This window comes from Chanodichthys erythropterus, chromosome 3 (genome assembly GCF_024489055.1).
Source record: "Chanodichthys erythropterus isolate Z2021 chromosome 3, ASM2448905v1, whole genome shotgun sequence".
NCBI classification, from domain to species: domain Eukaryota; kingdom Metazoa; phylum Chordata; class Actinopteri; order Cypriniformes; family Xenocyprididae; genus Chanodichthys; species Chanodichthys erythropterus.
The window spans coordinates 52,360,200-52,385,842 of record NC_090223.1 but is presented as its reverse complement, the minus strand read 5'-3'; the positions used below and the strand labels follow the sequence as shown (position 1 = coordinate 52,385,842).

The 25,643-nt window shown below is 39.2% G+C and overlaps 1 protein-coding gene across 2 annotated transcripts in view; it reads right to left on the bottom strand.

Annotated features, from left to right (window-relative positions):
- Nucleotides 1–4,050: 4,050 nt before the first annotated feature.
- The window catches only part of LOC137017955 (alpha-1,6-mannosylglycoprotein 6-beta-N-acetylglucosaminyltransferase B-like), a 138,164-nt gene continuing 116,571 nt past the window's right edge, over nt 4,051–25,643 (bottom strand). The window contains exons 11-18 of one of the 2 annotated variants that reach the window (XM_067382761.1): nt 23,750–23,880; nt 21,997–22,002; nt 16,113–16,268; nt 15,673–15,819; nt 14,214–14,330; nt 12,505–12,579; nt 4,981–5,252; nt 4,051–4,249 (exon numbers count right to left, since the gene is read on the bottom strand). In XM_067382761.1, the coding sequence (XP_067238862.1) occupies nt 4,051–4,249; nt 4,981–5,252; nt 12,505–12,579; nt 14,214–14,330; nt 15,673–15,819; nt 16,113–16,268; nt 21,997–22,002; nt 23,750–23,880 (1,103 nt within the window). The remainder of the gene's footprint in view (nt 4,250–4,980; nt 5,253–12,504; nt 12,580–14,213; nt 14,331–15,672; nt 15,820–16,112; nt 16,269–21,996; nt 22,003–23,749; nt 23,881–25,643) is intronic. The other variant, XM_067382760.1, reaches the window with a different exon arrangement.

Sequence of the window (25,643 nt, the reverse complement as noted above, 5' to 3'; positions counted from 1 at the left end):
AATTCTTGAGCCTTCAATTTTATTGTCAAGAACAAAGCCAATGCGGTGTCAGATTTTGTATGTGTGGGGTCAAAAGTGTCTTAGGTGATTTCTGCAGCACATTATGGCCTATAGATTTTTATTTATTTATTAGCTGTGTTTGAAAGCATTCAAGGATAAGAATGGTCACTGGATCTGGTAACACTTCCACATCTTACATGTATTTACTATAGTAAGTACATGTACTACAGTATATTACAAGCAACTAACCCTAAACCAAATCCTGACCTTTTATTAATATTACTCAGTATTTGTGCAGTTACAATGTAACAATGCTACCTTAAAATAAAGTGTAACCCTGGATCTTTATTCCACTGCCATATGTTTTACTTCAAATCCAACTGTATTTTTTTCTATGTGACTATCTATTTTGCATGTATGCATAGTAGTTATTGTGCAAAATGACCATATTTCACCTTAAACAATATACAGTAGATATATATACACACACTCACAACTGGTTCTCGAATCTGAAGGCTGGGAACCGTGTGATATTCTAGTGATAACAGCACTCCTCCTTTTCACCATTTGTATCACTCTGCTTGAAGTGACTGTCATGGCGGCCGAACAAATGCATTGTATTTTTTTACAAATACTACACTTGTTGTACCACAAACTGCAGTTTTAAGAGTTTTTAGGTGAGAATTTGGTAGTTTAGACCTGAAATATGTGACTCATATGTAATCATAGCCTATTTTACAATTTGTTTAGACGTTTTTGGAGATGCGAGCTCCAGGGCATCAGCGGCCATTCAGTACTCGTGTACCCGCCGAGAACAGCTTCATCTCGGCCAGTACTTCAGGGATTTGCTGCTGGCTCTTATAGTGGTAAAACTTGAGATATTATTAATTTTGGGTACATGAAACAGGCAATCTTTGGTCTTATTAAACTTTTACTTGTTTCTGAGCAAATCAAATTGGAATATGTTAAATTTACTAATTTAATATTAAGGCTATACTTAGCTTACATTCTGTAGAGCGCTGCTTTTGTACGTTAGACTAAATTGTACAATTGGGTTTATTTCCTATTGTCATTTACAATGGTTATTGTTAATTGTAATATTGTTCAATAAATATTATTTTATGTAAATAATATGTTATATTTGCTATTGAGAAAGGGTCTATTAGTGAAGTTACATTAAAACACCATTAGATGGTGGCAAACTTTATGAGTGAATGAGTCCATTGTCTGTTGAAATGGAATTTGTAAACAAAGGATTTTGTTTTAGTGCTGTTATGGAAAATTCCCTTAACTGTACAAAGGACAAATGAGATTGCTTTCCTCAGAGGACATTCAAACTGATTTTTATAATAGATATAATATTATCGACCTAAAGAATGAATGTTATATCAGACAGGTAATGCTCTCTCTCTCTCTCTCTCTCTCTCTCTCTCTCTCTCTCTCTCTCTCTTTTTCTTTCTCTCTCTCAATAATACTGTACAAAATACAATGAGTTTCAATGGAGGGACTCAACATTCCTTCATTCTAATGTGATGTTTTAGAATCAGCTTGAATTTGAATCCATGGCGGAATATAGTAGAAGTGTCTTTCAAAAAAGAGGGTTTTAAAGACACTTTGTCTTATTTCTTATTTATTTATTTAAACTGTTGTATAAATGCAATATCACACTCGTAGCCATGCGATATGGCTGTATATCAGTATGCTGTGATTACCTACGATCAGCTGTGCTGATATTCAGCCATATTGCATGGCTACGAATGTGATATTGCTCATATATACATGCATATGCTCATATATTTTATATGTATATATGTGTATATATATGATAATGAAACTAAAACTGCCAGTATGTGGCTGTAAATGTCTAAATGAGTAAGTCGCTGATTCATTCAGGAATGAAGTAAATGCCTCTCTTTATGTATGAGCCATTATATCATTGGTTCACGCAATTGATTTTCTCAAAACGCTGATTCATTCAGAAACGAAACATTGCTGTGTGTTGCTTGGAGACACACAACAGTTCTGCTCTTTCTTTACAGGTAATATTCAGCAAAATTGAGCAAAAGCAGACAATATTTTGTCTAAAATATAACAGTATTAACTTCTTATTGAACTGTTGTATAAAATCAGTATCACATTCGCACATGCTATTCGGGACAAAACAGCACTCGTGTGATATTGCTTAACTATATCATGATATAATTATAAGGGGAAAAAAAAAAAAAAAAAAAAACTCATACAGGGATATTTTTTCCCTGATATCTTGAGTTTAAGGGGTATATAACTGCATTCTAAAGGCTCCATCACACAGTGAGCTGTTGCCCTGCTTCAAATTTGTCACCATCAACTGTATGAAATGGTGGGTACATTAAATGTGTTAATAATTTTAACACCTTATTTCTATATCTTATATTATAGAAAAAAAAAAAAATGTCTACAAAAATGTGTAAAAAACAAACAAAAAAAAAACAAGATTGAGGTGTAAGCCAGCAGCAACCATGTGGATCCAAGGAAACTACAGCAAATTGGAAAGGTTCTAACTTGAATCTCTTATGCACCATACCAATGTGCCTAAAAGGTTTAATGTAAACCAACAGCCAAATAGATATTAAGCATGGCTTCAGGCTATACTGTTGTTGGTAATGCAAGGTGAACTGGTCTAAAAGTCTCCTAAAAAGAGGATGATGGAAGTGTTTCAGTAGGAGAGTTGTTCTCCAAAAAACACTGTGAAATCACATTCAGCTCTGACTCCATTGCATAATTTTTTCCCCATCCAAACCAGTTTAGTGCAAACCCGCCCCAAAGTTGATTCTAAAGATTTCACTGGTCATGTCAATCATAGTGCTGACTGCATACACAACATGGTAACAAATACTAACCCAAATATAAATCTAAACCCTGTTGGTATAGCAGTAGTAACACATACTGTTTGGATCCATCCATCCATCCATCCATCCATCCATCCATCCATCCATCCATCCATCCATCCATCCATCCATCCATCCATCCATCCATCCATCCATCCATCCATCCATCCATCCATCCATCCATCCATCCATCCATCCATCCATCCATCCATCCATCCATCCATCCATCCATCCACTTTTCACAATCAGATCCAGACTGAAGGAACTACGTCTTACCCTACACTTTGAATGTACTATTTGAGTCCAAAATATAACATTAAAATGGGTTGTGTGCTGCAGTGATGATATATATTTTTGTAGGCCGACCAGTAAGTTAAGCGTCACGCTGGTTCCCTAGACAAAAACCCAATAGGATTTTTCTAGTGAGTAGATGAGTTTTTCTGTTCGGCTGATGATGTTTAATGTCCTTGACAACCTCTACAGTCACATTAGACACTAGCAGCCGCCTTTTTCAAGATAAGAAATCCTTGAAAAAGGGGGTATTAATGATGTATTTCATGTTGTAGAATAAAACATGAACATATTTTGAGTTCATGTTAATCACAGACCTTATTTCAGACATTTAACCAAACACCGATTCAAGAGTTTAGGACGAACAAGCCAGAAGTGGTAAAATACTAACTAATTTCCCAGTTTTGGCCTTCAAAAATATGCCATCCCCTGAAACACTCTATAATGTTTCATGTTGACTTTAAAATTCATGTTTATTCTGGCACTTTCAGCATTCATAAAACTTCAGCTACTCGAGTCTGACCTGCATCACAAAGGAGCTCCAAACTCAAAACTGTATTTTGCATTTATTTTCGCATCCAACCTTGTAACCACCATTTTTTTTTTCTTTTTTTTTTTTTTCAGATACAGTAGACTCTAAAGATGGTGAACATCAGGGCTCCATCTCGCTTACCATCAGTAGCTCATCTGGAGGCAAAGTTTTGCTTTGGATCAAAGTAACCAAGAGTGAGGACACTTCTTCGGATGCATCTTCAAGCTTGACGTCAATGACCTCAGTCCAGCAATTCCCATGAAGCTGTAGATACCAGCATTCTGGGGATTCTGACATGTTTGACTGCCCAGGGCTGGCCTCAGTTTACCACAGACATCTTTAAAGGTCTATGGGGAAAGCTCAAAGGCAGTCCCTACACAGCGCCACCTGGCCATGGAGGTAGTCTCTGCATGGGCAAAGCCGCTGGTGTTTGGCACTAACTCCAGCGCAACTGAACAGCAGAGGCTCCTTTTGCTGAAAACACTCTCTCCTCTCCACTTGTACAGCTGGAAACACATGGTTCTTCTCCGCTTCCAAAGACTCACACTGAGCATTAAGCCTGAAATGCACACATTCACACACAATATACTTGTTACAAAGAACCTCAGACAAGAACGGGGGGAAATGCAGTGAATAGAGAACAATGACTGCTCATGTCTTGGTTGCATAAATACATTTCTCATACATTTTCTTCAGAGGGATTTAAGATCTGTCAGCTTTAAACCAAACCATCCAGCTGCGAGATGAATAAAACATTACAAATTTTTATTGAAACAAAATATTACATGAAAATGAGGGGGAAAATCAAAGTTAAAAGATTATACACAACATTTTTTATTTATTTATTTTTTAAATACAACTGCTTATCCCATGAAGCTACACCACAGTAGCATTTAGATTTAGTAGATTTCATTGATTATAAGTATAGAAAATATACATTTCATGTTTTTATTCAAGACTAAAAAATGTATATGTTATTGCTAAAAAAGCTATTTTTATTTGAAGAAAGTAACTGGGACATTTGCTTCAGGAAAGTTCCACTTTATCATGTTTCAATGGAAACATGCTATGTAATTTTGAAACAAATGATAATACATTCTATGAAGCATATAACGCATTATACTCTTTAAAGTGAAAATATGAATGCATAATTATATTATACAGTAGTTAAAATGAATATCATAACTTCGTATTAACTGCAATAATGGCTGTCAATGAACAAATAAAAAAATAAACAAAATGCATTTAAGCAAAAATGCAAAGAATCCAGAAATGATGTGCATCTCTCACCCATTGAAGGCCTCCATATTGTTGATGAAAGGAAAGAAAGCTGGCTCACAGATTAGACCGGCATCCTGGCAGGTTTTCACACAGGACGAGGCTTCTGGAGACAGGAAGAGCCGGAGGGCACTGAGAGGGGGCCAGCAGGCCGGAGCAGTGATGTTGGGAGCCCAGATCAAAGCTGTGGAGTTGGGCAGATGAAGGAAAGGACTGGGTGGATTCCCAGGCCATGATCTGGATTCATTGGCTTTAGGGAATGGACCGATGCGATGACAAAAATCCTAAAAAAAAAAACAAAAAAAAAAACAAGAATTTGACTGAAAAGATCCTTGGAAGAGTAGCCTGACGTGGTCATACTCAATTCTAGTCAGAATATGAGTCTGATACTGCTCCATTGGGCTTTGATTATGGGGGCGTATTTCAACCGATCCAGGAAAGACCTCAACTGGATAGACCTACAACCAATCAGAGCTACAGAGTAAGTGACGTATGTTGAGCGACGCATAGTTGTCAACAGAACTCTTCTTAGCGACCATCAGGGCCAGCTGATAAATCAAACTTTTGCCGAATCCCGTAGGAACGAAGGCAAAGACATCTTTCCCATCGACAAATGCCTTGATCGCGGTCCTCTGTTCCTCTTTTAAAATTAATGCGCTGTCGATATCTTCTATAACGGACGCGATGGCGGAATCTACACATCTCAGTTCTTCAACAGCCATCATTGTTGTAAACTAATTGACCTTTTGCAAAGACTCGTCCCCCTTAGTTAATGTTGCTTTGTCCGACAAGCCGTGGCGCTGTCACGCCACACAGAGTGGAAAATACATCACGGAGCAAAGAAGAAACTGACAACACATCGACAGACGAGACAGAGCAGGTTACTTATGATATTAAACAAAGTCCCAGCTTTCAAACTGTGTAGTTATTAAAAAATTCAAACAATAAAAAACATTTTGTGGCTCTTTAATGGGTTGTGACCATGATCGTGACAGATTGCTGTAGCGCCTCAGCTCAAGAGGCTCGTGAACCGATCATCTCTTCCTACTAGTCCATTTATAGCATCAAATAAACATGAATGAACATGAGAATGAATGTTGTTTCAAACGCGGAAAGACGTCAATATGCACAATTTTTCAAGTTTAACTCCACCGATGTTAATCTTCTAACTCCTGACTGCTTTGTTGGACAAAATGGCGGATGCGGCATTCTGATTGGTTAGATCGCTTGTCAATCAAACTCCCCAAGCGCTCTTTGATGACGTGGGTAGTTACGTAACCGCAGATAGCCTGCCCATCATCGATTAAAGCCCACCCTGGCAATTTGATTGGCTCGGCCTTCTGGGAGCCGAGCATAATTACTCCACAATGGATCGAGTCCAGACCGAACTTCCCGTCCAAAAAATGTTGTGGGCGGGGTTCGGGCTGGCACCCAGGCTATTGGAAGAGAGCCTTATGATACATTCTGATACAACAAAAAATAGCAGTTTCAACAGTTTTCAACTAAAAACGGAAACTTTTTTTATGTGTTTTGGCTGCTATTTACATGACAGCGGCATTTTGAAAGCACTTTTGAAAACAATATCATTATCATCTCCAAACGCAAATATGCTGTTGAACGTCTCGGTTACGTATGTAACCCTCGTTCCCTGAAGGAGGGAACGGAGACGTACGTCAGTAGTGACCGACGAATTGGGATATCGCTTAGAGAGCCCTATCATCTTCGTGTAAACTAAAACAAGCCAATGGAATTGGCGTGCGATATTTGCATAATGCGCACCGCCCCCGACAGGTGTATATAAATAGGAAGCAGATGCAATCGCACTCTGTTTTTCGCTGAGGAGACAACTGGTGTCCGCACTACAGCGAGGGTACAGAAACTGTGGCGACGGGACGTACGTCTCCGTTCCCTCCTTCAGGGAACGAGGGTTACATACGTAACCGAGACGTTCCCTTTCAGTCGGTCACGTTCGACGTACGTCAGTAGTGACCGACGAATTGGGATCCCAACTAAAGCGCCACAGTTACGAAACCCCTTCCAGTGCCCAGCACAAGCTCAGCCGCCCATAGCACCGGCTGGCGGTTAAGGGGGCGAGCTTACACCGAGAGAGTCTACTGCTGTCTAACCACTACCCACTAAGTAAACTAGACACACTGGGGAAGCAAACCCGTAAGGGACGCTGCGGAGACCACTACCTACCCAATGGGGGAGGAGTTTACGTGGGAAATACACACATGGACTGGCCCGGGGGGCAGTGCGCATATGGAGTCCCTGGGATGGCTCCACCTGGTAGGGGGAGACTCATCTGACAGGTGACAGCAGAGCTGGCTCTGCTAAGGGAAAGACACGGACTCGGCCCGTAGGGAGTTTTAAACCGTGGAAAATACACATATGGGACCGCTCACGTAGAGGGGTCACGACATATGGGCCCCAGCCAACAGACAGCGTCAGCGACGGATGTAGGCCTGGCATCAGACACTCCACAATGTCCGAGCCGAAGGGGGAGGCGGAGGAACTCAACAGGGTTCGCCAAGCGGGGAACACGACTGGAGTGAAAGTATGCACGTATCCGGCCAGTGGCGGGAATGGCATTGCAAGCCGACACTTAGAGTGGGTACAACACATCTACCGACTAGTGGATGCGAGTACACGTGAGGATACCGGCTCTACACGTAGGCTATAAAACCTAGCGAACATGTTTGGTGTCGCCCAGCCCGCAGCTCTACAGATATCTGTCAGCGAGGCGCCATGAGCCAGCGCCCAGGAAGAGGCCACCCCTCTGGTGGAGTGGGCTCTCAACCCGAGCGGGCAAGGCACGCCCTGGGATTCGTACGCCAAGGCGATGGCATCCACTATCCAGTGGGCCATCCTCTGCTTGGAGACAGCCTTTCCCTTCTGCTGGCCTCCGTAACAGATGAAGAGCTGATCTGAGGTCCTGAAGCTTCGCGTTCTATCCACGTAAACGCGCAGAGCGCGGACGGGACAGAGCAAAGCTAGGGCTGGGTCTGCCTCCTCCGAGGGCAGCGCTTGCAGGTTCACTACCTGATCTCTGAAGGGAGTGGTAGGAACCTTGGGCACGTATCCAGGCCGGGGTCTCAGGATGACGTGAGAATCACCGGGCCAGAATTCTAGGCACGTTTCGTCGACCGAAAATGCATGCAGATCCCCTACCCTCTTCAGGGAAGCCAATGCAACCAGAAGAACCGTCTTAAGAGACATTAGTTTCAGGTCGACTGATTGCAAAGGTTCAAAGGGATGACCCCGGAGAGCTGTGAGAACCAGGGTCAGATCCCAAGAGGGTACGGAGGAAGGGCGAGGAGGATTCAGTCTTCTGGCCCCCCTCAGGAATCTGACGATCAGATCGTGTTTCCCCAGGGACTTACCCTCAACTGCATGGTGATGTGCGGCAATAGCGGCAACATACACCTTGAGGGTGGAGGGAGACAGCCTTCGCTCCAACCCATCTTGCAGAAAGGAAAGCACGGATCCGACCGAACATGATCGGGGGTCCTCTCGGCGAGAGGCGCACCATTCGACGAACAGGTTCCACTTCAACGCATAGAGATTCCTAGTGGAAGGAGCTCTAGCGGAATTGATGGTGTCTATGACCGCTTGCGGGAGATCACTCAGAACCTCCGCATCCCGTCCAGGGACCACACGTGGAGGTTCCTCAGATCGGGACGCGGGTGCCACAGGGTGCCCCAACTCTGAGTCAGGGGGTCCTTCCTCAGAGGAATCGGCCAGGGGGGTGCTGTCGCGAGGAGAATGAGGTCTGAGAACCAGGTCCGAGTGGGCCAGTACGGAGCCACTAACAGAACCTGCTCCCCGTCCTCCCTGACCTTGCACATGAGTTGTGCGAGAAGGCTCACTGGGGGAAACGCATATTTGCGCAGACCCGGGGGCCAGCTGTGTGCCAGGGCATCCGTGCCGAGCGTGCCGCCGGTCAGGGAATAAAACCACTGGCAGAGGGCAGTTTCCGGGGAGGCAAACAGGACTACCTGGGCCTCGCCGAAATGCTGCCAAATCAGCTGGACCGCCTGGGGGTGGAGCTGCCACTCGCCCGCAAGTAGAATGGGGAGGGAGCTGTCGAATGGGGAGGGAGCTGTCAGCGGCGAGGCGGAGCCTGGCACACTGGCAGACACCCCTTGTTGTGACCTGGAGTTTGAGGAAACTGCTCTTTTTGTGGCAAAGTGGGTACCGCTGGACTCCGGAGAGCCAGTGGCGGTAGATGGACAGCCGCCACAAAATCCCCCCCGGCCCGGGGTGGGAGAGCAGATGGAATACTCTCCCAAAGGGCAGGAACCTTCCGCTCCAGGTCGCCCGTCTCACGTCCGCGACCGGCACCCTGCTGTTTGGCTGGTGTAGGCTGCTGCTTTGCCGACTTAGCAGGGGCGGAGGAAGACGCAGGCGGGCGCCCTCGGCGACGAGCGGGCTGAGGCTGAGCCACGGGCGGCTGGGTGGAGGCAGCAGCGGACCGCCGTGGCATGACATGTCTGATAGCCTCAGCCTGCTTCTGTGCAGCGGAGAACTGTTGGGCACAGCTCTCCACCGCGTCGCCGAAAAGGCCGACCGGAGACACGGGGGAATCCAGGAACCGATGTTTGTCAGTCTCCCTCATGTCTGCCAAGGTCAGCCAGAGGTGGCGTTGCTGGACTACCAGAGTAGACATCGCCTGGCCAACAGAACGCGCTGTCACCTTCGTTGCCCGGAGGGCAAGGTCAGTGGCAGCGCACAGCTCCCCAAGCAGCTGTTGGTCAGGACCTTCCTGGGGCATCTGCGACAGCGCTTTTGCCTGATAGACCTGCAAAAGGGCCATCGCGTGCAGGGCAGAGGCAGCCTGCCCACAGGCACTGTAAGCTTTCTCAGTCAGACCGGCTGAGAATTCACAGGCCTGGGACGGGAGACGCGGCTCACCGCGTCAGCCAGCGGCCGTTGTACACAACTGCGTCGCAACAGACCGCTCGACTGGCGGGATCCTCGCGTACCCCCTGGCTAGCCCGCCGTCCAGGGAGGTGAAGGCGGACGAGGGACCAGGCCCTGTACGAGCCCCATGCGGAGCTTGCCAAGACCTGGTCACCTCATCGTGTACCTCCGGGAAGAAAGGCATTGGGGCGGGACGCTGGATTTGACCAGTGCGACCCCCCCCCCCCAAGTACCAATCGTCCAACCGAGATGGGCCGGGACAGGGTGGAGGGTTCCACTCAAGCCCGACGCACAAGGCGGCCCGGGAGAGCACAGCCGTGAGCTCGGGATCCGACTCGGGCAACGCTACCGTCCCGGGCGGCAGCGCGTCTGAATCTTCCCCCGAGGACTCAGGCTCACCTTCCGATGCAGCGATCGACATCCGATCCGCCGCCGGCACACCAAAGGTAACGGCTGGACAGTCCGTAGAGGGCCCAGCGGAAACCAACGGTGGCACGATGGGTTGCGGTGCTGATGAGGCGGCAGGGGCCCGAGGAGCGTTTCCGCTCGGCGGGGGAGCCCTGACCGTTATCCCCAGGTCGCCCTCCCTATACAGCGCCGTACCGTCATTCCGGTTGCCGGGGCCGGAAAAAACGGTCGTACGCGGCATAGGAGAGGGGACTCCCGCTTCCTGAGACTTCAGGAAGGAGAGCCTCGACCTCAGCACTGCGATGGTCATGTTCCCGCAATGGGAACATGAACCATCCACAAAAGCTGCTTCAGCGTGCAGAATGCCCAAACACGAGATGCAGCGATTGTGCCCATCAGCAGGGACCAGGGAACGACCGCACCCAGTAACGCACAGACGAAATGACATACTGTCAGGGTTCGTCTGTAAAGCTCTTTTAGAAGGGGAAGTCAACTCACTCGTGCTGAAGCACCCAGGGAGCGACGCGATGTGTCAGGTACACCACTCCCTGACACACCGAGGAACCGGCCCAAATCGCTGTAAATCCTCTTCTGAGGCAATGTTTTAGAATAAAACAAACGAAGAAAGGAGTCTTCTAAAACAGGACACCAGTGAATGGCTCCGAAGCGAAAGACAGAGTGCGATTGCATCTGCTTCCTATTTATATACACCTGTCGGGGGCGGTGCGCATTATGCAAATATCGCACGCCAATTCCATTGGCTTGTTTTAGTTTACACGAAGATGATAGGGCTCTCTAAGCGATATCCCAATTCGTCGGTCACTACTGACGTACGTCGAACGTGACCGACTGAAAGGGAACCATTATGCGTATGTGTATTACGTGTTAGATTATAGACACATAGTGCTTCTTTACAAACTGACATCGCTGTCTACTCGAGTTTTCTCAGATCCATGTGAATGGGGATCATTTTGACAACATTATCGTCTATACATGAAAAACGCAAAGGAAAAACCTCTCCGTTTTAGTCGTGTAGACTTACTCAGAATTGATCCGATTTTAACAAACTTAAGCATTTAAAGCTACAAATGACAGAACTGCAGCACAAGCTTATAATAAACAGAGTTACCGACTATATTCAAGTCCTTTTTCACATGTACATACTATATACTTACTGTAATAATACAATAAATAGGTATTAGTCCTGAACCAACCCTAAGCCTAACCTTAACCTATGTAGTTACCTTATATTATTTAGTACTTTCTTGGTAAGTATACTGTAAGAACATTGAAAGTGCATTTACTGTAAAATAAAGTTCAATTATGCATTATAGTTATCATTCTTGGTGTGAATGGGCCAATAGTCTGTTTATTAGAAAAAAAAAAAAAAAATGTATTGTGTACTTTTGTAGTGTCATATGCCAATACACATCACATTTTTACAATATTATTGCTTTTTAACTACTATTTTACTTTTTTTTTATTTTTATTAATTACCTATTTGTAATGATTTTTCTTTTAAAGAAATTAATACTCCTAGGAGTTTTATAAATAAGAGACCACAATTATGCCTGCAGTACAAAGGAGTCATTTTATTTTGTGTGTGTTATTTTCAGGTTTGAGCTGAAAAAAAAAAAAAAAGGCACTGAGTATTGAAGGCGCTGAACAAAGCATTCAGAGTAGTTCAGGTTTTCAAAAGCGTGTGTTTCAGTGTATGTGCTCACATCAAATCCCAAAGGCGAATGACTAGCAAGCTCAGCATATACGTAGTTCACATCATAGGCAAAAATATGCTTACACTTATTCTCTTACATTTTTGTCTACGTGGGCATGTGTAAGCGCAACACAGACCGTAGACTTGCACTGCTCCCAATTGTTACACAGGCTGTCCCAAACATTATGCAACATAAACAGAAGTGTGTCCCAAATCATAATATTAAAAGTTACTGGATAATAAACTTTTTCTAGAGGATTTTAAAAGTGGCTTGTGTGATTGACTAATATTTCAGATCTGGGAATCTACAAGCAAAGGTGACTCAAATTGTGTATTTGAATTCAAAGTCTGTATTTTCGAGGGTTCTTAAAAAAAATGGTGTACATACAGAAATGGGAACACTAATGTATCATTTTCTCAATTTTTTTTAGAATAATAATGAAATATCTATATTTGATTTCAATAGTTTTAACCTTGAAATGCCTAAGTACCTGATGTTGAATGTAAGCATTCACTCTCTCCAGCATGCCTTCACAAGTATACTCATATGGTATAAAAGGTTCCACCTGTGCAAAGAGACAAATGCAAAAAGTCACAGACAGAAACATAAGTATATGCAAGAATAATACCTGTCCATGCATGTCATTATTGTGAAGCCTGAACAAACTGTTTTTCTTCATTCATATTTAAAAGTACTGGGTCTCATTCATGAAACACGAGCAGAACGATTTTTTGTGTAAATCGTGTGTAAAGTGGTTCTGGCGTAAATTTTCGGATTCATTAAAATGTTCGTATTTTCCAAATGTTAGTTGGTACGAAAGAAATCTACACCTGCTCCCAGCCATGCGTAAATAGTGCGTTTAACATCCGAACGTTTTGGTCATTAATAAGGCTGCATTTTAATTCACCTTAATAAGGTACATATTTACACAGCATTTTGAAAAAATATTATATATAGTAATAACATACGTTTTTTTCTTTTTACTTTTATTGTGAGAGCCAGTAATAGCATCTGCAATCGGAGCACTTTAATCAAATAATGGATAGATTTCAATATGGTTGGGCAAACTAATGGCCCCTTATTTGTTATGGAAATTGTTTCCTATAAAATGGCCAAAATCCTTCGTTTGGTGTCTTAATATGATGCCCATATATAGTTGTCAGTTGGATTTAATGGGTGGGATTTATGGTAATTGAGAATGAACGTGCACGCGCGTCCCATTTACGAATGATTGGAATTCATTATCACACACACACATTTCACTATCACTTCTGACGTTTACGAAGTATTTGTGAATCAGGAGAAGAGTTTTCAGGAAAGTCTCTTTACGCGCAAATCACTCGCATATTTACTCGTATATTTACGAATGTTTCATGAATGAGACCCAATGTGTGCAATCTTTTCCATGTTATATTCTCAAACCAATCATAGCTGAACCATTCATAGGTTTGTGGTACTATTGAAACAATCTTTGTTGTGGTCTGATTTGTCAATCTCTGCTTCGGCTAATGAGTTGGGCGGGGCCTCTATGTGTCTGACAAATGGCAGATAGTCATTCATTTTCATTCGCTACTGGCTAGACAAGCACCAAACCAGCATTAAGTCTTTTCAGCAGGGAAAGGCAAACATTGCTAAAAACGCTAATATTACACTGTGTTGAAACAAAGTTCAAATAATTGACCTTTTTAGAAGCGCCGACAAAGATTGCAATTTGGATGTCGTATCATTATGTGGGCGATGGTAAAACTCAAACCAGTTGTGGAAGGATTGTTCTTGTGTGCATCTATAGAATTGCAAACATTTGTTCTCTATGCTCAGAAACATGCTATTTCTTTTGTTTGCTTTCCCTATTTTTTGCACTGTGGATGAAAAAAACAACAACTTCATAGTGCTTTCAAACTTTTGAAAGACACTGTGTGTGTTTCCATAACAACAGGAAGTTTGTGCTTTGCGAAAGCAACTGAGTCAGAACTAAAGTCTTAGATGACTGAAAAAGACTGCATGGCACTCCAGTGTTTAATTGGTTCCATGAAAGACTTATATAAAAAAAAGGATGACAGCATCTCCAAATATTCCTCTTCCAACTAACTAGACTTGCATAAGAGTATATAAATTGTATGGCAAAAAATGTGGACATCCCTTTTCTATATTTCTATATAAAGTCATGCAGAAACCAATGTTACACTAAACTAAATTTACCTTGTCTCTGAGTATGTCTTGAACAGCTGTCTCAAATTCTTGAGAGTTGTTGAAGTCTACTGTTATGACATGAGGTTTGCCGATGTACTGTTCAGTGTACGGATGCTGAGATGACACCTGATGGGGAGATAAACAAATGAGTGTTATCTTTGATGTCACGTTGTGTGGTTGCAGCAAGGGATGAGTTGAGGTAGGATCTAAATGCAGTAGTCAAATTAACAAATACCCAGGAGAACAAGATAACGCCCGGGAGAAAAACAAACACTAAACAAAGACATACACTACGCTCTCTCTACTCTAAGGAAGTGCCGCAGATGATCTGTAAATACTTACAAACAAGTAAGCTGAAGTTCAGCGATTTACATTTAGAGATTCTGATGTTGATTCAACATCATAATTCAACATCATTTAGAGATTCTGCTTAATTAAAAATATCATTCAGCCAGTCTGTGTTCCTTCACAAGCCGCATGCACTGTTTGCTGCAACTAAATCTACCCTTCTCAGTGATGAACTGTAATAAATCCAAACATGGATCTCAACTATATTGTTTGCGATTGTGGTTGCTGATTAAATGCACTTACGCAACCTTTATGTGGCTATACAAAGGAATTACTTATTGGAATTACTATTTGGAATTTCACCATTTCAATTTTTGAGAGACAGTGAGAGTGTTAATTAAGGCTACATGATAATAGCTTATAATAAATAAAAAAAAAAAATCTAGATGAGGTAAAATAAAGCAGGCGTATGAGTTAACATTCTCTTGATTTCTGCTTATCAATGAAAGTGGAATAATTCAGATGAAATGTAAAAAAATAATTTTCTCAAATGACAACAACCATTGTGTTCCCTTTCGAGGGAACTCGCGCTCTGTCTGATAGGATCACTTTTGTTCCCCCCAAAGCGATCCTATCAGATGCAGCGTCTTGTTACCTTTCTCAGGGAACTATAGTTACATACATAACCTGAGACTATTTTAATTTTGAGCAAAATAATTGTGTTTATCGATTAAACCATTATGAAAATTTGACTAGTTTCTAAAACTAGACTAAAATGCCCAGATATTTAGTTGACTAAAACTTGACTAAACAAAAGCATGACAAGGTTGACTAAATATGATAAAAACTAAAAAGTGCATTTGACACAGGACTAAGACTTAATTTAAAAATAGCTGACAAAATTAACACTACTAACAGGCACATACTAGGAAACTAGGTCAACTAAGGCAGGCAGGAAATAAACACAGGAACTGGGAACACATAAATCAACACCAAAACAGAACATAAACCTGACACATGAGTGCACTACAAAGATTATGTGAACAGCAGAACTGTGTGCCATTCACAGAAAAATAAATAAATAAATAAAAATAAACAAATAAACAAACAAATAAATAAATAAATGAGAATTAATCCACAGAATATGGTTACTGGCATATAGTGCACAGACTGCACTTACCTCTCTGGAAGTTGGCTTGCCTCTGAAGAACTCATGGTTGAGGGAGCTACGAGGGGGGTTGAACTTTGGCTGCAGGAATATACAGCCATTGGCTATGGCCTCTAAAGGGGCAGGGCCTTCGTAGGGAAAGCCAAATCCCATGAAGAGCTAGGAGAAAATGTAATGGTATAAATTGGTATAAACTTACAAGTTAGGGTTGTCAACAAATTAAAAGTTTAATAAAATTTTAACACATGATCATTAATCAAAACACAATTAATAAGGTCAGTCAGGTGGGAAAAAGTAATGCAAAAGCAATGTAACATTATTTTACATAAAAAGTAACCACAAGTTACTAATAGTAAACGCTAATAGTTACTTTTTATGTAGTAACACAATATTGTAACAAATTACTTTTAAAAGTAACTTTCTCCAACACTTGTACATCATGCTAACAGTACCTTAGCCTTTCTCAGAAGCTGCTGTAACTCCTGTTGGGGCAGTAAGCCGTGGTTCCTGACGAATGCTGGCACCTCTGGGGGGCGCTGTGTCTCATAGTACACTGTCCCATGGATGTCCATGTAACGGTGTAAGATGGTCAGCAACTTCTCCTTACCCTGCATAAGCATAGGACATGAGAAGATGAGAATAAACTGTACACTGTACATTTCAATTTGTTAACTTTGCTTAAATAAATCTTGTAAACTTATTGTCTCAGAAAATATTTGTAATCTATATATTCAAGTTTTAATAACGTTGCTTTTTGACTAATTATTTTCTCAAGTCAGTATTAGCCCAATAAGAATAGCAAATAAAATTGTTTTGTGATGGCCAGAGTCTTAATAAAAAAACAAACAAAAAAAAAAAAACAAAAAAACAAAAAACAAAAACAAAACATTGTTTTATTATGCATGCAAAATGTTGATGTCTATGTGTGACTAAAGCAAGGTCGACTGCAAGATAGAGGGATCAACCCCCTTAAATGTTTGATGTTTGACAATAGTAGTTTCAAGTTCCCAACCAAATGCAACACTAATCACCATAATGGTGACAACACCATTTTAGGAAATCAATTTATGAAGACAACCTATATTATGTTCTTTCAAAATGTTCAGTTGTATTGACAATTCAACATTCAAGATGACTTTGGAAAATGAGCGAAGGCAACTAAGGAGAAAGATAACTGCAGAAGTTGAGGAAATTAGTGAAAAGTATATTAAGAATTGACCCACCTCAAAAACTCTTTTGCTTGACAAATGATACTCAAACCAATCAAGTAATCTTAACTTGGGTTTTCTGAGTAACAAAGGCATAGTATGTGAATAGTGCTGATTTTACTTACTTTTTACAGTAGTAGTTTTTTACAGTTGGACGCAAATTGTTGGACATTAAGTAAAGATAACTGAAATGGGTTAGTTAGAACAACTGGTAGGTTTTACAGTGATAGAAAAACTATCGTGTCTCTTGATGACATCAAGCCCTCCTAGAAAGTCCATACTTATGAGTTCTGAAAGTGTAATTACTATGTCATAAATACAGTTCAAGTGATTTTGGAATAAATTATACATCTGACAATTTCTGAAAAACGCATAATGAAGTGCATATTATGTGCACTGCATTTAATTGTTGCTTTGTTTCTATTTTTTAATTGTATTTCCACGGAAAACAATGGGAAATAAAGTGCAATCATTACCTTTTCTCTGTTTTCTGGCATGCTTTATAACTGTTCTTCATCAACAGTACACAAAATACATACAAATTGTACATTTAAAAAGCGGACAGCTTCACAACCGACTTGAGATCAGCACCATGGACAGCGCACAAACAGAAGCACATGGGTACAGAGTGGAGCAGCTGCTTACAGTTACAACATCACAGCAGAACCACAACATCTCAAGAAAACTGTGTAACACATTTGCCTCTGACAAAAACAAAGAGCCTGATCTGATGTAGCCAGCATTTCAACAGAAATAAATTACTCTCCTGTTGTTGTTCCACAAGGGGCTCAGCAGGGCAAATCACTTCCTTCTGTTTGTATATGCACTTTTTTCATTTGTGTTTGTGCATATTTGACCTCAATCACTGCACAATTTATGATTACAAAAACTAAATGGTATTTACACACGCACAGGACGATTGAAGAAAAATATTTAAATAAATAATGCCAAAACACATCAGCATCCATTTATTATGCTAGCAAGATATATTGAAAATTTTACATCTTATAAATCACATCTTTAATTACTTATGACTAAAGTCAATTTCACCATCAGCTCCACTGGGAGATTATTGGATTCATACATCAATACAGATTTGATGCTGTCAGAGTTTGACTTAGAATCATGCAATTAAAATGAGACACAGGCTCAGTTTTTTTAAAAAGTTTATTTTATTTTATTTATATATTTCAGGTGGCTTATTATCAAGTTATATATCAAAGACTAGTGATTGGATTTCTCTTTTCTTCATGTTGTTTAGTTTATACTGCCTAACTATCAGTTCCTTATGTACAGGTATATGCAATCTAAAGGTCAGATTTAATTTGATTTTACTCAATATTGGATATTAAAGCAGCATAAAATTGATTCTGGGCATTGTATTCAGTCTGCATGAATGCAACATTTATATATATATATATATATATATATATATATATATATATATATATATATATATATATATATATATATATATATATATATATATATATATATATATATATATATATATATATATATATATATATATTTTTTTTTTTTTTTTTTTTTTTTTTTTAAGCCAATCCGCCCCTTGACCAGAGGTTTGACATCCCTACTTTTGATGTTGCTATTTTAACTTCAGAACAAAGAAAATGACTATGTTCTCTGGACAATAATGTTCTCTTAGATGCACAGTTAAAGAGGAGAATGAATTATTTACTTATTTAAATCATTACTGCATTAATAATTCATACATCTCCTCAGGCAAGTGTTACACCTAATTTCTTATATCAAACCATTAAGAGTTTTGGAGGCAAACACCTTCTCTTGAGAATTAAAACACATTTGGCCCTTTTCCTTGTGCAGCAAAAGAGCCTTGACTCTGCTTTTACAGCATAGTTCTTAAACAAAGTGTCTACAAGAGTTCAAAGTTTAGCTTCTGGACATTTATGACCAAATCATTCTTGTGTGATCCAAAATTGCTTTTCCTCTAAGCAGTGCGATTGGACAATAAGCATAACAGATGATGTGCTATTTCAAACAACGGTGTGACATTCAGAAAGTCAATGTAGGGCCTCGTTAAGGTTCACATTAAAGATTTCTGTCTGTCTTTGGAAAAGTGTTGGTACGTTAATGACATCTCTGTATTGATCTCTGTATGAAAACGTTAGTTAAACAGCACTGAGGATAAATCATTGTTATATAAATCTTTAACAATCAATCAATTTAAATTAAACAAATGAAAGCTTATTTGTGAGTTAGCAAGTTGACTTACAAGATTCATTCCAATGGCATTTTCAGAATCTAAACTGAATCTTCTCTTTTATAAAACATTTTAATGCATTTGATTATGCAGGCAAACTATGTGGTGCTTGGTAGGGCCACCATTTGGATCATGGGTCCCTTCACTGATGAACCAAACTGGAACATCAAAGGAAAAGGAACAACCTCAGGGCTCTGTGGAGTCTGAAGGATGGTCCGTAACCTCAGGGTTGGACTCCCCTGCTGATATTAACCAGGAAACTGGTGACATCTTAAAGGGATGCCATGGGGGAAGGGTGGCAACATGACAAATAACACATGCCACAGTAAAGAGATAGAGCACATAAAACTTACTTTTCTCCCTTTAAACAATGTACAACCCCCTAGCATAACAATACACATTTACAGGGCACTTTTTTTCTTCTATTATCACTGTTTCGTTTGTTGTATTTTATCTTGTATAATGTTATATGTATGCCGCATAAGCCACCACTGTTTAATGTAACCCAGTATGCATTGTGTCTCGTATTAAAGGAGGCCTTTTTGCAATATGTAATATAAGTCACTGGTGTTTCCAGAATGTGTCTGTGAAGTTTCAGCTCAAAATACCTCACAGATCATTTATAATAGCTTGTCAAATTTGCCCCTATTTGGGCATGAACAAAAACATGCCATTTTTGTGTGTGTGTGTGTCTTTAAATGCAAATGAGCTGCTGCTCCCGACCCACTTTCAAGAAGAGGGCGGAGCTTTAACAGCTCATGCTTCGGTTGCTCAACAACAACAAAGCTGGAGAATCTCACACAGCCAAAATGAGGATTGTCAGTAACTGTGTTTAGCCTTACATTGATCAAACTGGAGAATCGGACACTGAAGGAGAGACTCAGGAAGAAGTCACGACTTTTAGAATGCAATTTCTGAATGGTTAGTGGATAAATGTATGTAGTTGTTGTGGAGTTGATTCAACTCATCGACTAGCATGTGCCATCATGTTAATCTTTTGTGCAAATCCAGTGTTGAATTGACCCTTGTTTGTGAATCAGTTTGGGGTAAAATGAGGGTATTGTAACAACACTCTACTACAACAACTCTTCCTCTTCTCTAAAGCAGCCCAACATGAGCTCACTCCCTTTGTTGTCTGTACTTGGGGGCATGGTTTATCTAAATTTTAAGGTTAGTGATGTCACTAGAAGCTTATTGTAGTTCCTACCAGCCATTTGTTGTAGTCATAAACAGTGAAAATATCTCCCTTTGCATTGAAAAAAAAAAAAAAAATAATAAATATATAAATAAATATATAAATATATATATATATATATATATATATATATATATATATATATATATGAAATCATAATAAACCTCTTTAAAATTATCCTCTTTTAATTTTCCTGGGCATTAGTGTAGACCAGGGATGGGCAACTTTGGTCCTGGAGGGCAACTGTCCCTCAGAGATTAGCTCCATCCTTGATAAAAAATCACTTGCCTGTAGCTTTCTAGTAATCCTGAAGACCATGATTAGCTTGTTCAGTTGTGTTTGATTAGGCTTGGAGAAAAATTCAAATCTTCATAACTTGCGATTTTATTCCGGTTACAATAATCAAAATTTAATAGCACTCAAATCCACTCTGATTATGTAAATAAGCTATAGCTCAAGACAAAAAATGATTCATGCTCAAATTTACACCCGGTCCACCTTCAGAAGGTATGACCTCTGTGGAATTTAAAGGCCACTATCTCAGTCAGTCCTGAAGAAGATAAGAAAGTCAGCCTCAACACCGCAGGACTTTGTCCAAGAGACCACACCCATTTTTTAGAGTCAAAATAACACTGCTGAAGTTTGTATTTCTTCGTTTCACCCTGGGAGAATCTGACGTAACATTCAACTCTACCTTCTTCAATCAAGCATCATTGAACATTGAAAGACTTATCTAGGACTGCATCCAGACATTTGTTACAAGACACAGGGCAGTGCGAGCATCCACTGAGGTCTTAAGATAAGCTGTCAACCCCTTTAAATTAAAAAGTGATGCTTTTGCCCAGGAAGTGACTCTTTCACTTTTATACTTCCATACTTCAGTTTCCATTGTTTCCTTTCTAAGTTCATTCATAAATTTCCACTCTGTTTACCTGTATTAGTGTGTTTGTGTTTCAATTAGCTTTTAACTTTATTAGCTTTGTTCCATACAATAGTTAAGTAAATTTTGTGTACATTCACCTGAGTTTACTGCTTACAGACAAAGTCACTAAACAATCTGATCTCGCTACATTCTCTAATACATTAGTACTGTAAGAAAGCTATTTTCCATGGCCGGAAAAATAACATTACCTAAGAGTAGATGATTACATGATTCACTTTTAGCTAACTGTTGCAACTACAAAGTTCGCATTGTAAAACTACCACCCCAATCTATCAATTTATTGAACATGAGCTGTAAAACAGCTTATTAGTGGTGTTTCTAGTCATACTTATTAAAATTCAGTGTGTAACACTGTTGATTCCTCAAATCCTGCAACTTCAGTGATCAGATTTAGGATTTTCACCTGGTGTACAATAAACTTGGTGAACAAAATCCCATAGATTTGTGCTGAAGATCCCAGCCCAGAATATAATGAAGTCAAACATTCTGACTCTTTTTTTTTTTTTTTTTTCAGAATCAGGATTGCCAACTTCAGCAGAAGAAAACATGAGACACTCACTTTCTTTTTAGGAAAATAAAGGACGCAAATGTAATTTGGGATTAAAGTAAACCAGTAAACAAAACCTCAAGTGCTATAATTAAATATTGTCATATAACTTCACTGTTGTAATGTCACATTTCGTAAAAAAAAAAAAAAAAAATTAAAAAATGAATTTTAATGTCATACTAAAGTGTCACACGTGACTTCTAACTCGATAAATTATACCACTGGCGAACCACAATTTAAAAGTTTAGGGCCAATATATATATATATATATATATATATATATATATATATATATATATATATATATATATATATATATATATATATATATATATATATATAATGTCTTTTTTGGTCAATTTAATGTGTCTAAAAGTATTAATTTCTTAAAATTAGGGCCTAATATATATATATATATATATATATATATATATATATATATATATATATATATATATATATATATATATATATATATATATATATATATATATATATATAATTTTAAGAAATTAATACTTTTAGACACATTAAATTGACCAAAAATGACAGTAAAGGCATTTGTAATGTTAAAAAAAGATTTCAGTTTCAAATAAATGCTGTTATTTGTAAATCTATAGTCGTTAATCTTGAAAAATTCAGAAGTAGCACAACATTTTGTTTTCAACGTTGATAATCAGAAATGTTTGTTGAGCATCAAATCATCATATAATTTCTGAAGGATCATGTGACACTGAAGACTGGAGCTGAAAATTCAGCTTTGATCACAGGAATAAATTACATTTTAAAATATATTCAAATAGAAAACAGTTCTATTAAACTGTAATAACATATTAATTAACATATATAACATTTTTATAACAATATTTTTACTGTATTTTTGATCAAATAAATTCAGCTGGCAGAGGAGACTTCTTTCAAAAACATTAATGAATTTTACTGACCCCAAACTTTTCAAGTTCCTGGCCAGAAACTAACAACAACTCCACGACCGTGGGAACCTTTTTCATCCATAAATTGATGAGACGATTGTCACACTCTGAGTTAGAGCTGTAAGTGATCCAAGACGGTCGTCAAGAGACCGAAAAATAAATTAGAAGGGGGGGGCGGAGCACAAGAGGAGATGATTGTCTTTCCATTCTCTAAGCATACAGTTGTGGTTCTGGGCTGAGTGACACATGCACAATGAGAGCGAGTGGTCTGCCATTTGGCCTGGAGGGAACTGTCAGTGTTTAGGGACTCCACAGTGCAGATAGCTTTTAAATGGCAACCTGTCAAACAAACAGAAATGACAATGCACACCTCAAGCAGCACAGAGGCAGAGAAACACAATAACATGGCGCTGAAGAACGCAGCATTAAAAACGGCAGGAAAAACGTTCAGGTTAAATGTGGAGACTTCATTTCTCAAAGACTCTGAGCTTTTCACGGCTCCTGGGGTGCATTTTGCTCTCATCAAAACCAATCTCTGCTCCCAAACGCCCAGCGGTTCGAACACGCTTTCTGATTAAAGTCTGCTACTTGTCAAGTTTTTATTTATTTATTTATTTATTTATTTTATTGGTGGATGGGTGGGCGCTGTTACCTCTGGCAATGTTCACAGCCTGTCTCTCTTGATGCTGCAGAATGTTTGCTTTCATCCTGCTTTGAAGCGTGTTAAAGCAGCCTGATGTTATTTGCTGTCAGCACATCCAAACACCACTTTAGCGCAATCACTGTGCCCAACAAGCCATGATAGGAGCCAAGCAATCAATCTCTGTATGTTCTGACAGTTACACAGACTGAAAGCAAGTCTACAGTAGTGTTTTCAAATGCTGAGCAAGGCTGGCGGTCTGATGCTATACTGTGTGATGGTAGAAATGTGACAGAATTCCTGCTAATTCTGAGGTTTCTGTTGACCATCTGCAAAACCTTTGCTTTGATTTGCTATTGTTGGATGCACACATTCTTACCTTCCACATATTGGCTTCTTTGCCGTAAACCACAGCCATGTTGTTGACTTTGTCTCTTTGTATGTTGAATCTTTCAGTCTGGTTTAGTTCCTCAGTCACAAAACCCATGAAGGAGTTATCAGGAGTGTGTGCTGGGGGAGAAAACCAGAAACAGTAGTTATAATTTCATAAATACAATTGTGTGCAATGCAATTTTTCCAGACTAGTACATTCTTTTTGACTCAAAACTTAAGAGAAGCAGCAAACATAATTGTTTAGAGAGTGCCCATAAATTTTCAGTTGTTTTCCTAAATGTGAGGTCGTAAGCAGAATAGAGTGCAACAGTCGGGTTCTGGAAGTAAAACTCCATTTATTTTTTCTCTATAGGAAAATTATTATTTTTTTTTAAATAATAACTTTTAAACCTTTAAAGACAACCTTACTATGAGCTACGAGGTTGTTAATCGATGGTATTCAGCCTGCATTATTTTAAATAATCGTGTTTAACAGTGGAATTTGTGGTGAAAAAACTACATTACCCATAATTCTGTACAGAAAATTACACCAATCAGAAAGTCGAAACAAGCAAAATACACTAAAAGATCTATTTAGCTCCGCCCAGTCTCTTACGTCACTGCGAATGACGTAATCGAGTTGATCTCTCTACGCTTATGCATATTTTGCAATAAACTTTTTTTTTTTTTTTTTTTTTTTTTTTAATATAATCAACATTTGTAAATGAGTAGCTTTATATTTCTCCATCTTTTAAATTTGATTTTGCTGCTTGTAATGCTTTATGGGATTGTAGTTCTTTCTATCACTAAAGCTGTTAATTACAGTCATGTACCTTTATATTTTTGTCTGATTTTCAAATACTTTTTTTGCACTAAATAAAAGTTGCATTGTAGCTAGCGGACTTTTTTTTTTTTTTTTCCTATGGGAGAAATAAATGGAAAAAAATAAATAAAAAATACTTCTGGAACCAATGCCACTGAAAAAGTGGGTGGGCACTAATGCATGCATATAGTAGTTAAAGACACTTAATATAAAGTGGTACACTACCAAAATTTTTTTTATTTTATTTTTATTTATTTTTCTTTTTTTCTTTTTGAATTTAATTGCTCATGCACATATGGACTATTTATAGAAACATTAGATTATATTAATAATAAAATGTTTTAAATGACACTGTTTAGTTTACTTATATTTTTTATTACATTTAATACATGTAATTTTATGGACCATTTTCTCACAATAATTATTTTTGTTTTTGTATATACATAACCAAAGTGGAGAAAATGTTGTTTTTCATGACATAATTAAAATCAGCATGATGACTGCAAATTGTTTTGACTGCACTGAACTTTCAGTTCAGGAAAAAAACTGCCACATCAGAAAGAGAAAAAAAAAAAAAAAAAAAAAAAATCCCTCTACAGTAAAGATATATTTACAGAAAATTCATCTTTGTTATGTGAAATTCTGTCATTCCCATACAAATTCCAATTTATCATCCTGTGGGGAATCTGGCCAATTCAATTCAAATTCACACTCACGAACTGAAAGGGAACAAATAGTTAAATTCGGAATTTCTGACAATCCTGTGTTCTGTTAATATATTTAAATGAGGAGCAGTGACTCAGACTGACTAGATGCAGATTTGTGCATATGCTGCACAGACACAAACCCTCTCCAGCTCTGAGAACATCTGCTGCTCTTCTCCTGCATACAGATGCTCTGTGCCTATAGCATCTGTTGCCCAAGACACAAAACACTCATCCAAACATCACTGTTCACTGTTCTTATTTTATCACTTATCACTGTTCTTATTTTCTGCACTGTAATTACTAAACGTCTTTTATAATACAGCTTGATAAATATATTAGAGAAGCTACTCACCATTTTGATGAACAAGTAC